The following is a 12822-nucleotide window of genomic DNA, read 5'->3' on the forward strand; positions in this document are numbered from 1 at the left end:
TCCGTAGTGATACTGCCTCGGAAACCCAAGGAGGGGTCGCTATGAGTCAGGGCTGACTCGACGGCACATAACAACAACAACAACAACATGAGATGGAATTGGTTTGACAGCAATGGATCAAAGTAGGCATTAAAAAAAAAAAAAAAAAAAAATCCCAAATGTTAGTTCTATGGTTCCTCAGTAGCAGGGAAGGGTGGTTTGGCTGTGTTGTACCTCAGTGGCTGTGGGACCCAGACCATTGGTCCTAATAGTGAGAGTTTAGTCTCTTCCTCAGAACCCAGTTCAGGCACACAGATGAAAACAAAACCATTTTTATTTTTTAATGAATGTGAGGCAAGAGGAGAAAGCCAGGCTGGAGCAGGAAGCTGGAGATACAGGAGATTGGAGATCAGTGGGCTGGGAGGCTGTCTTACAGCAGGGAGAGCCCCTGGAGCTGTGTGCACTGCTTCTACCGCATGTTCTCTCAGACCCTGGGTTTCTCAGCTCTAGGAATCCCCTGTGTTGTCTCTCTAGAGAGAATGGGAAGACAGTCCCATCAAAGCTTCCAATGAAGGAAAAAACTTATAAATAAATATTTGAGAACAAATGCCCTTGAATCACTGACAGGTATTCCTAACTCATCCAGATAAAGCATTTTTCGCCTTTCTACATGGTTTCTTTTTCTTTTTTGGATTGCTAAGTTTTCTTCCCCTCATTAGGAATGAAAATTGGAGTGGGAAAGTGGGCCCAGTGGCATAAAGTCTTCATGCCTCCAGCTGTGAAGGATGATGACTTTCGTTATTTCCTTGTTCACTTTCTGACTTGGCAGAATTCAGAGAACGGCCTATCCAGTTTATTCATGCACATATAGAGTCAGACAGAACAGTCCAAGTTAAGAGTTCAGACAGTCCAGGTACCAAAAAAAAAAAAAAAAAAAGACAGTCCAGGTCCAAGAGTTAAGGAACTTCTGGGATTATATAGGTCCCTGGGTGGCACAAATGGTTTGTGCTCAGCTTCTAACCTAAATGTTACCCAGCTGTGCTGTGAATGAAAGGCCTGGAGATCTGCTTCTGTACAGATTAAAGCCAAAGAACCCTACAGAGCCGTTCTACTTTATAACACATGGTTCTCCATGAGTTGGAATTGACTGGAAAGTGAGTTTGTGGGTGTGTGTTTGTGTGTCTGTGTCTGTGTGTGATTGAATAGTCTACCTGTCTCATCTTACAGATTAGGCAGATGAGGCCCAGAGAGGTAAAGAGTATCACCCAGGGTCACACAGCAAGCTGGGGCAAAACCCCTATGGTCCTGACGGTCCTGACTCCCAGTCTCATACTCCCTCAGAGTCAACACTGTACCTGCTTAGCTGACGAGGTTCCGTAAAGATTCATGTGAAGATTGGTTCTGGATTCAGTGTTTGCTGTGGTGAAAATCAGAGAGAAAAAGGATCAGGGTTGTCAGATCCAGATCTCATGAATTTTTATAAATATACCAGACACACACACACCTAGTTTATATGTGTGTAGGGTTATAAACACACATACACCTAGGTGATTCGTATTTACTCACCAAATAACACCCATAAACTCCCTAGGCACAGTCTAAACACCATGTTAAATATTCAAATTTATATATTTTTATTTTGGTAGCTCTTTAAAAGAACAAAATAGACTTCTTTGTGCCACTGAAATTCAGATAAAGATGAAATTAAAAAGGAAATATTAATGAAAAAAATCTGCTGATGCTGTGAAATATAAATTTTGTATGATTGCATATCACTGAAGTAGGAAAACGTCTCTGTGACCTTCCAAATGTAAAGATCAGAAGCTTCCCTTTTTCCTTGGAAAGCAGAAGGGCAAACATGAAGCAAGCAAACGCAAAAGCCAAGGTGGGGCTGTGGGGAGGAGGGAGGTGAGGGGGTGTGGGGTGGGGTACGTCTGACTGAAATCATGGCACCCCACCATGAAGCAACATGGACATGTTGTTGGTATATCATTCGCATGACTCTCCTGTCTGGTTGGCGTTATCATTGCACTCTTCAGGCTTAGAAGCTGAGGCGTGAAAGGTAAAGTAACTTAACCAAGGTTGTAGTGAGGTTTTGAGTGAAGATTTGAGTCCCAGACTGCCTAACCCTAAAACTTCATGTTGCAAAAGGACAGGGTTTATTTTCCTTTTCCTTTTTTTCTCACACCCCCTTCCCCCAGAGAGTAAATTTAATATTTATAAAGGAATGTTTAGTGGATGAACATGTTTAGCTAAGCATATCTTGGAACTGGCTCTATTTTCAACATGGCTCCACTGACAGGGATTTTGGTCTCTTGTGTGTGACCAGGGTCCAACACAGAGTTCTTTCTGTACCTGATACTCATGAGCAGTTCTCTTAAGAACCTGTGGCCATGTGACTCTGCATCTTTGTCCTTTGACCTGAAGCCTTTACTCATTCCTCATCGGCTTACCTTCCTTTTCCTTCTGTTTCCCAGCTGTCTTCTTTTGTCTTGTTTGAAAATGGCTGACACACAGGTTGGAAACATGTCTTATTTAGGACAGCTGGGGAAACTGAGGCCTCAAGAGTGGCTTCATGTGACTGGCTCAAGGCCACTTCTTGAAACAGTACAAGACCAGGACCAGAACCCAGCTCTGACTTGGCATCTTGTACTTTTCCCTCCACATCACACTGTCTTCTGTTAGCCTCACTTGAGCTTGCCACATCACAGCTGCTTGGCCATGATCCACCCTTTGGACAAATCCAGTCCAGCAGAATTGTGTTGTGATGAGGTTCACTTCACTGTGGTTTGGAAGGAATCATGGGTCTCTTAGAAATGAAACTTATAAATTCTAACGCATAAGGAAAGTTCTTGCAACACCAGGGGAATGAATCAGTCAGCCAGAGTTCAAGAAATGTAAACACATTTTTAGATAGGAGACTAAAAATCGCTTAGGACTTCTTCATCTCTTGGGTCAAGACCCTGCTAATTTACTGAGGTTCAAGCCGTCAGGGAGGAGACACAACTCCAACTGCATTCCTGGGAGATATAGCAATGGGGGTGGGAAAACTTCCTCTCAGAACAATGTGATAACCCCTGTTATCAAGCCAAATAAACTGACCCATCGACCAACCCAAGCAACTGGCTGTGAACACAAGGCCCACTTCTTTTTCATCATCCGGGACCTGGTGTGCATATTCACAGACTACAGACTGCACAGCTTCCAGGCACGTCTGGAACTGGGAGCACAGAGTCTTTCCATGATGAACATTTCTGCCACTAAAGAGATAAACAGAAAACACATTCCTTCCCTGGCTGCCCACCATCAGGCCTCAACAGACTTTCAAACGCTGGCATTAATCTAACCGCAAGCTTTTAGCAAGCAGATAGCATTACCACCAGATAATCAAGCAGTTTTAGAGATGACCCTTCCTAGATGGGGTCTCATCCCAAACCTCTTCTGCTTTCTTCAAATCATGGAATCCTTCACCAAACACTCAAAACTTGAAAAGCAAGAAAGGGCATCTGATTCTTGCATGGGATATGATGCCTTAAAATTTCCTTCTTCCTATTTAATTATGTGTTGATGGTGTTGAATTTCCAAATTGTTCTTGTTTGTTGCCTTAAGTAAAAATGAGACAGTCATAGCTGTTCCTGGAGTTTCAGAACTCTCATTTCTCTTGGAACCTGTGGTGGGCCCCATCAGGTGGTGTCAGAACAGAGACAACACCAAAGAGTCCCCTTATCATGCAAGACAGGCCAGCTGGCTCCTTCTCAGACGCATTTCAGGGTTTGGGAAAGCCCACAGGCTCCATCCAAAGTGGCCATACATTTGGTGGCTCTGAGGGCAGTGCTGTGGGACGTGCTGGCAGAAGCTGCTTCACATATGTTCAGGCTCTTTCCCACACATACTGTCTCTGAGGCTTGAGCATACTTTGTCATGGGGCTTCCCTCATAACCTGCAGTTACGGCTCATCACTGGGGAGGGGGTGCTTCCATTGCCAAACAAATCTTGGAAAGTACCTTTGCCTTCTTACAGCTTTGCACGTGGGCTTGCTGGTCCCCAGCAGAAACCAGTGGAAGGAGACCTAAAAGTCAGACTTATACCTTCCTGATTTTGGTCAAAAATGGAAAATGCAAATGTGGATTCCAGATTATTAAAAAAAACAATCTTCCCAGTATAAACTTACCCATAAAAGGAGGGATAATTCTGGTCTCTTTACACAGTCCTGCTGACCTTTCCTTAAGAATGGTATCTAAAAATACCGTATTTTATAGGATGTGACGTAAAATGCCTATGACCTATAGTATGTTTGTTGTGCTATAATAAATCTCAAGTCTATTTTTTTAATACAAGAGTCTAAGACCCAAGACAACCTTGGTATTGCCATTATCAGTTTCTTGGGGCAAGACTTGAGACCTTGTTTATGCTCCACATCTTTGTTTCAAATTTTCTTAGATGAGGAGGAGGATAAGATAGGAGTATCAAATAGTTGCTCAAGACCTAAGAAAGTCTCCAGGCTAAAGGTATACTCCAAAAAGCTCTATTAAAGGAGCAAAGTGGCCAGATCTAGAATATATGAGTCAGTCTGAGTTTAAATATGGAAATTCCTAGTACCTGTGAGGGCAATAGTTTTCTTCTAATTTGGAATAACAATCCTTTTCCTTGACTTATATCTTCTTAGACCAAGGCTAGATATGTCTCAAGGGCCTGGCTTTAGCTTTGGGAACACCAGTGTCAAAAGTTCACAAATTTTATGGAGAGGTTCAAAGTTACATGGCCATTTACCAAGCCTAAAATGTAAGGCAAGCTAGGTGATGGAATTTAAATTTGAGCTGAGTATCAACAAGATAGCAACTACATGAGAAACCCTCCAATCAAGATACTTTATAGGATTAATGAAAATACACGTGGTGGAAGACTTTGTGGAAGAAGAGAATTAGAAAAAGAGACTGAATGTGGAGCTACATACAAAGTGGTCAACAAATTCAATTGATGTGGTGGTCTTATATCTCTGGAAAATATCGTTCTTGGTCACTGACTCTCAGCTTGGACAGTCATTTCTCTAAAATAAGAATCTGGTTATGTCAGTCCCTATGTAAGCAGCATCCCACAGCCTTTGAGATAAATTCTTTAATTGCAGCTGCTGACCCTTATGGTCTGGCTCCTGCCTACCTTACCAACTGTTTTGTTTTCTCCCGACTACTCTGCCTCCTATAAGGAAGACCGAAGAAATTTGATACTTTTGAGTTGTGGTGTTGGCGAAGAATACTGAAAGTAGAATGGACTGCTAAAAGAACTAACTTATCTGTCCTGGAAGAAGTGCAGCCAGAATGTTCCTTGAAAGCGAGAATGGCCAGACTTCGTCTCACCTACTTTGGTCATGTTGTCAGAAGGGACCATTCTCTGGAGAAGGATATCATGCTTGGTAAAGTGGAAGGTCAGTGAAAGAGGGGAAGGCCCTCAAAGAGATGGATTGACACAGTGGCTGCAATGATGGGCTGAGGTGTAGCAGGGATTGTGAGGCTGGCACAGGACTGGGCAGTGTTTCGTTCTGTTGTACATAGGGTCACTATGAGTCGTAGATGACTCAACAGCACCTAATAGCAACAACAACAACTCTTTCTCCTACGTGTACCCAGAGATCTAGTCATTCTGAGCTGCTTATATTTCTCCCATGCTACCATCTGCTGTGTTCTCTCACCTTCATATGATCCCTTCCCTTGGAGCATTCTTCCATCTTCTCCACTTGGCTAGATCCTACATATACTTTTAGAAACTCAGTTTAAGTGTCTTTTCTTTCCAAAAGTCTTCTGGGACCTCTCAGCTGAATTAGCCTTTATTCATTCATAACTCTCAGCACATTCCACCACTGCGGATTGTTTTATTTAAATCATGGCCTTTGTCTCTCAACTGTATTCCTAGTGCCCAGCACAGTAGATGGTCAATTAGTGTTTGTTGAATGAATGGATGAATGAGCAATCTCTATGTGCTTTGTAAAACCGACTCACTGGTTCTTTCTGTTGGACTTGTTCTGATATTGGTATCTAGAGTGATTTTCAAATGAGGAGTTGTAGGGAATATGTTGTTGTTGTTGTCATGTGCCGTCGAGTTGGCCCTGACTCATGCGACCCCCTCCTTGGGTTTCCGAGGCAGTATCACTGCGGAAGTAGGATTGCCCAACCTTCCTTCTGAGGAGTGGCTGGTGGGTTTGAACCGCCAGCCTTCTGGTTAGCAGTCAAGTGCTTTACCACTATGCTACCAGAGCTCCTAAGACAATAGCAAATGAAAACCCTGAGGCTACAGGGAGATGTGTGAAAGAAGAGAGAGAAACTAAAAGGAAAAAAGTATCCTTAAGAAAAACCTCATGCTTCTTTTTGGTCTTTCTGAAGAGTAATGAAATTGCAAACAGTATTTATGGATTACTGGTTAGTAAAAGTTATAATTTGTTTATCAATCTGACAGAAGAAAATTAATATTCTAACCTTTATTATAGGTTGAGAAATATAACTGATACACATACATACACACACACTTGCATCTATATCTTAAAAGGTATACCCAAATGCAAACTCATGGTGACCCTATGGAGCAGAGTGAACTGCCCTGTAGGGTTTCCAAGGCTGTAAATCTGTATGAAGCAGACTGCCACGTCTTTCTCCAATGGAGCAGCTGGTGGGTTCAAACACCAACCTTTTGGTTAGTAGCAGAGTGCTTTAACCACTGTGCTACCAGGGCCTCTTTTAAATGTATACCAGCCTAAAACGGATTGTGCTAACACTACTTCCCTGCTTGAGTGAGACCCTGTTTTCTTGTGTGTTTCATTCATGAAATGAACAGCAGATCCTGGCCATTTGGGGGAATATATCCTGAGAACTTCAAGAATCCTTAGATTTGTGAATACCCCTAGTGTATATCATACCCCTGAAAATTAAAATGCAATTAAAAAAATGCAGTTTTTCAGACTCTTAGAGTGAGTCTATAAATAAAGGATTAGATTGATTTATAAAACTTTTTGGCAGAGAATCATCACTTTGTTAAACCATTTCCCTTTCTCTTACTTCCATCACTGTGGTTAAAGCATTGGACTGCTAACTAAAAGGTTGGCATTTGAACCCACCAACTGCTCTGCAGGAGAAAGATGGGCAGTCTGCTTCTGTAAAGATTTATAGCCTTGGAAACCCTAGGGCAATTCTACTCTGGCCTATAGAGTCACTGAGTCAGAATCGACTCCATAGCAGCAGGTTTGGTTTTTTCGGTTACTTCCATCACTAGTCCCACCGATACAGGCTTTTTATTTTTTAAGGACAACTGAAAATATAAAGAAACAATATTGTTCTTTTTAAGAAACAGCTTCACAAGAGCTATTATAGATGGTACAAGGTCTATAGATCACAGACCACACTACTGAGATAGGGGTGCAGGGAGGTTGGCGAGGCTCACTCACTAGCTTATGACTGTTTTCTGTCTCCCAACCTCACAATGTCTGTGGTTTGACTTCATGGCTTTGTAACATGAGAAGTTCTACGTGTCTTTGACTTTTGAGGTAATTTGCAGATAGTTGAAACCTACACATACGTAGGGTCAACCATCTGCATAATTTTCCAGAATCCTATCATGTTTATCTAAAAATACTCATTAAAACCAAAGGACCAAAACGAAAGCAAAAAGTTATGAAACCTCTGTTGTTGGTGTTAGGTGCTGTTAAGTCGGTTCCTACTTGTACCAGCCCTTTGTACAGCAGAACACAACACTGCTTAGTCCTGCGCCATCCTCACAATTGCTGCTACGTTTGAGCTCACTGTTGTAGTCACCATGTTAATCCATCTCATTGAAGGTCTTACCCTTTTTTGCTGACCCTCTACTTTACTGAGCATGATGTCCTTCTCCAGGGACTGTTCCCTTCTGATAACATGTCAAAGTATGTGAAACAAAATCTTGCCATCCTCCCTTCTAAGGATAGAAACTTCTGTACGTGATCCCAAGGAACATATGTTTTGAAGTGCTCTTTGAGCTTAATTCCAGGGGGTGTCTGGTATATTCAAAGTAGTGTGTTCTATGTATTTTCTTAAAAACAAATAGGAAATGTTAAACATAAAACTGTACAATTTTTTTTTTGTCAGGATCATTGAGCAAATCAAGGGAACCTCTATTCTATAACAGGTCCCTCTATTCTATTAAGCCCTGAAAGAGGTAGTCTATGCTTATGTAGGCAGTCCTGTTGGAATGCATTTTCCTTCAGAAACTATGTTGTATGTGGTGATTAGGAGCCTGTCTTAATTATCTACTGCTTCTATTGGTGTTGTGCCTAAGGCATTTGACTGCTAACCAGAAGGCTGGCAGTTCAAACCCACCAGCCACTCCTCAGAAGGAAGGTCGGGCAATCTACTTCCATAGTGAAACCCAAGGAGGGGTCGCTATGAGTCGGATCTAACTCAATGGCAGTGAGTTTGGTTTGGTTTTCTATAAGAGAAATACTACAAGTGAGTGGCTTTAATGAAAAGAAATTTATTTTCTCACAGTTTAGGAGGTTAGAAGTCAGAAATCAGGGCTTCACTGTTGTTGTTAGATACCATCAAGTTGTTTTTGACATATAGCAATCCTGTGTACAACAATGCCCCATCCTCACAATCACTGCTATGCTTGAGTGCCCATTGTTGCAGCCACGGGGTCAGTCCATCTCACTGAGGGGCTTCCCCTTTTTTGCTGACCTTCTACCTTACCTATCATGATGTCCTTCTGCCAGGACTGGTCCCTCCTGATAACATGATGAAAGCATGAGAGGTGAAGTCTGGGCGTTCTCTCTTCTAAGGAACATTCTGGCTGTACTTCTTCCAAGACAGATTTGTGCATTCTTCTAGAAGTCTCTGGTATATTCAATATTCTTTATCAACAGCATAATTCAAATGCATCAATTCTTCAGTATTCCTTATTCATTGTCCAGCTTTCACATGCATATCAGGCTATTGAAAAGATAGTGGCTTGTGCCAGGTACATCTTAGTCCTCAAAGTGACATCTTTGCTCTAGTGGAAGGCTTTCTCTGTCAGTTCTGAGGGAAGGTACTTGTGTCTTCAACTTCTATTCCTTGGCTTCTTGGTGATTTTTTGTGGCATGACATCTATCATCCCCCCATCTCTGCTTGCTTCTCTATACCTAGTCTGTTCTTTTTATATCTCAAAGGTAATTAGTTTAAAATACAGCCTATATTGATATGACTTAACCTAACAAAGAAAACCTATTCCCAAATGGGATTATAACCACAGATCTAGTGATTAGGATTTACAACACATGATTTTGGGGGACACAATTCAATCCATAATAGATTCTTGTTGTTGTTGTTATGTGCCATTGAGTCGGACCCGACTCATAGCGACCCCTACTTGGGTTGCCGAGGCAGTATCACTACGGAAGTAGATTGTCCAGCCTTCCTTCCGAGGAGTGGCTGGTGGGTTTGAACCGCTAGCCTTCTGGTTAGCAGTCAAGTGCCTTAGGCACTATGCCACCAGAGCTCCCCCTTAATACATCCCTAGTCAACCTAAAAAAAAAAAGCCTATTTAACTCCTGTCATAGTTGAACTCTTTCATTCATCAACTACCTAGGAAACACTTATGTAGATTTGTGCCTGACTTGTTGTAGCTCGTACTAGGGAGACAATTGGGTCCTTGCTCTTAAAGAACTTGCACTCTAATGAAGAGAAAATTCTAGGAAGTAGGCAATACTGTGAGAGACATGCAGAGATTGGGTAAACCAAACCAAAAAACAAACATTGCCATTAAGTCAATTCCAATTCATAGTGACCCTATGGGACAGGGTAGAACTGCCCATAAAATTTCCAAGTTTGTAAATCTTTACAGAAGTAGATTGCCTCAGTCTTCCCTCCACAGAGCAGCTGGTGGGTTTGAACCACCAACCTTTTGGTTATCAGCTAAAGGTGCTAACCACTATGCCATCAGAGCTCTTTGAGACAGGGTAAGGACAAGTACAATGTAAGGAGGCCTGTCACCCAGTTGGAGGTGGGGCAGAGAAGCTGCCTGGAGGGAAGGATGAGTAAGAGTTAACCAGGCAAAGGGGGTAAAAGTCAGGGGGCATAGGAGGAGATGGAGAATCATCTTCCAGGCAGAGGAAAGAGTATGTTCAAAGGCTTGGAAATAAAAAAGTGATGTCTTTTAGTTACTAGGAATAGAGAGAAGGAATAAAGTTTTTCCTTTCCCTTCCTGGATGTAGAGCTTGCGGTGAGGCAATTCTGAAATAGGCCAAGTTTGTCTTTGGCATCCTCCATCTCCCTGTCTGTGCTTTTCTCCTTATCCTTCCCCATATAGCTAATGCTCTTCTGTTTATCCAGCCCTCTGGGGCACCCAACTAGTCAAGCATGCTACAATCCTTAAGATTCTCCTTACCTCAAAATTACCCATTGCGGTGTTCACTTTTGTCAAAATTCTTAGTACCTCAGAGCAGCTGTTCTCGACTAGATTGCAAGAGGACAACATCTAATAAAATAAATTTTCATTAAGCCGTGAGTGATGATGAACTTCTCAGAAGTGTTAGTATTTTAAAAGAGGATGCTTCTTAATCCAGAGTGAACCTTTCCTTGGTGAGATTTTAATAGTAGAATAGTGAAATTGTAACACTTTAGGTTGTATGAAGAAAAATATTTTTGGTCTGGGGAGCTACCCTGTTAACAGGCCTATCTTGCTTAAAAATCTCTCAAGAGTTTGGTTCTCTCAAACTGTTCCTACATTTTTTTCAGCTTCTTCCCATTAAAAAAAAAAAAACAAAAAACACTGCCATCGAGTCAATTCTGACTCATAGTGACCCCCATTGGGTTTCCGAGGTGGTAAATCTTTACGGAAGTAGATTGCCCAGTCTTTCTTTGACGGAGTGGCTGGTGGGTTCAAACCACCAGCCTTCTGGTTAGTGGTCAAATGCCTTAGGTACTGCACCACCAGAACTGCTTCCTTCGCCCCATAGTACTCGAAAAGTCACAGATTATTTTCAGTGTTACCTGCAGAACGGTGTCTGATGCTGAGTAAGGGGAATTGGAGAGAGGACGTGCAACCGAAGTCATTGCACTGGTCTTCATTAAGTCAGGGGCTTTGTAACCTCTGAGGTATTGTCAGATGGGAATGTGCCTGTTCAGATTGATAACACCATTAATCATCCATAGTGGTAAGAATGCAGGTTCCTGGGTAGTTCAAATCCCAGCTTTACCACTTAGCTGTGGGATCTTGAGCAAGTTACTTAAACTCTCTGATACACATTCTCCTATATGAAAAATGAAAATAATAGGATTTACTGTCATCATTTTCATGAGGGTTACATACCTGAAATGATGAATGTAAAGCCCTTACACATTGTTTGGCATATCAAAAATATATAACCCACTGCCATTGAGTCCATAATGACTCATAGTGACCTTATATAACAGAGTAGAACTGCCCCATAAGGTTTCATAGGCTATAATCTTTATAAGAGCTGATTGTCAAGTCTTTTCTCCTACAGACTGGCTGGTGGGTTTGAACCAATGACCTTTTGGTTAATGGTTGAGCTGTTAAGCATTGTGCCATCAGGACACCCTCTTTCACTGAAGGCCACCTATTTAAGAGCTGTCTTGGCCAAATTCCAACCAATGAGTGAGAATGAGGAGAAGTGACCCTAAAACTCTTCATACTGTGGTCTATTCAGAAGGGTAGCAGGAGGGGTAACGCGGGCCGCCTTAGGTATTTCTCCGCTTACAGATTTTGAGATTGGCCAGCATGTGATTGTGTCTTTTCTCCTAGTTTTGCAAACTCTGGCGGAAACCATTCCCTGCACTCAGCTTGGCTTGAGCCCCTGATCTGTGGCATTGCTTCCTGTTAGTACAGCAGGTCTCTCATCCAGGAGTCATTGCTGCCTGCCCCAAAATAAGCAGCGAGGAAGACCACACACATTTCCCTATTAATCAAAAACTATTTTTAGGCGGGAGAAAAAGGCTCTGCATAATCATCCATTCCCCCGGTCTGATGCAGAAGCAGCGATGGCTGTGTGTGGGGGATGGGCTCCAAAGCCAACCTACACTCCCAGTTCTTGCGTATATCTCCATGGGAGGAACAAAATGTGAAAAGCTTGGAAGAGGCAGAAATGGCCTCAGATCGCCACTTGGAATACTGGCCTAAGAGCCTTTTCTGGGTAGTTTCCTAGCATGTGACTGTGCAGACTCAGCTGTGCACAAGTCTACTTGTTGCTGTCGAGCCAATTCTGACTCATAGCAACCCTATAAGACAGAGTGGAACTGCCCTGTAGGGTTTCCAAGGCTGTAAATCTGTACAGAAGCAGACTGCCCCATCTTTCTCCCGTAAAACTATGGACCTATGGTTAGCAGCCGAGTACTTACCCATTCTGTCCCCAGAACTCCTTTGTACACCTCTAAGGGGCACCTAAATGTTAAATTAATTTCATTATAATGTGAAATGTGCACTACACAACCTGCAGAACCCACAAGACATCCCTGCACCTTCTTTTTCCTGGACCAGCAAAGCACAAACACCTGGTTCTAACGATTTTTCCTCTCCTCTAACATTTATACTCAGACCACAGCATGCAGGCTTCCCATGAGTAACTCATGAAGACACCACCCTTCGCAGGCGCTCCGAGAGGTGAATACTTTCTCCTACTTATTGTTATATTTGGGGAGAAAGTGTTTCTGGAGGTTTAGGGGGAGCTCTGGTGGCATAGTGCCTAAGGCATTTGACTGGTAACCAGAAGATTGGTGGTTCAAATCCACCAACCACTCCACAGAAGGAAGACTGGACAATCTACTTCCGTGAAGATTTACTGCCTCAGAAACCCAAAAGGGGTTGCTGTGAGTTGGAATTGACTTGATG

The 12822-nt window shown here is 42.5% G+C and overlaps 1 protein-coding gene across 1 annotated transcript in view; it reads right to left on the minus strand.

Moving 5' to 3' along the window:
- KIAA2012 (KIAA2012 ortholog) overlaps positions 1–12822 on the minus strand; it is a 123478-nt gene that overhangs the window by 49234 nt on the left and 61422 nt on the right. The window contains exons 12-13 of the mRNA XM_042783675.1: positions 1335–1396; positions 470–478 (exon numbers count right to left, since the gene is read on the minus strand). Coding sequence (XP_042639609.1) covers positions 470–478; positions 1335–1396 — 71 coding nt within the window. The remainder of the gene's footprint in view (positions 1–469; positions 479–1334; positions 1397–12822) is intronic.

This window comes from Orycteropus afer, unplaced genomic scaffold, assembly GCF_000298275.1.
Source record: "Orycteropus afer afer isolate SDZICR_OR568_19922 unplaced genomic scaffold, OryAfe1.0 scaffold00002, whole genome shotgun sequence".
Taxonomy (NCBI): domain Eukaryota; kingdom Metazoa; phylum Chordata; class Mammalia; order Tubulidentata; family Orycteropodidae; genus Orycteropus; species Orycteropus afer.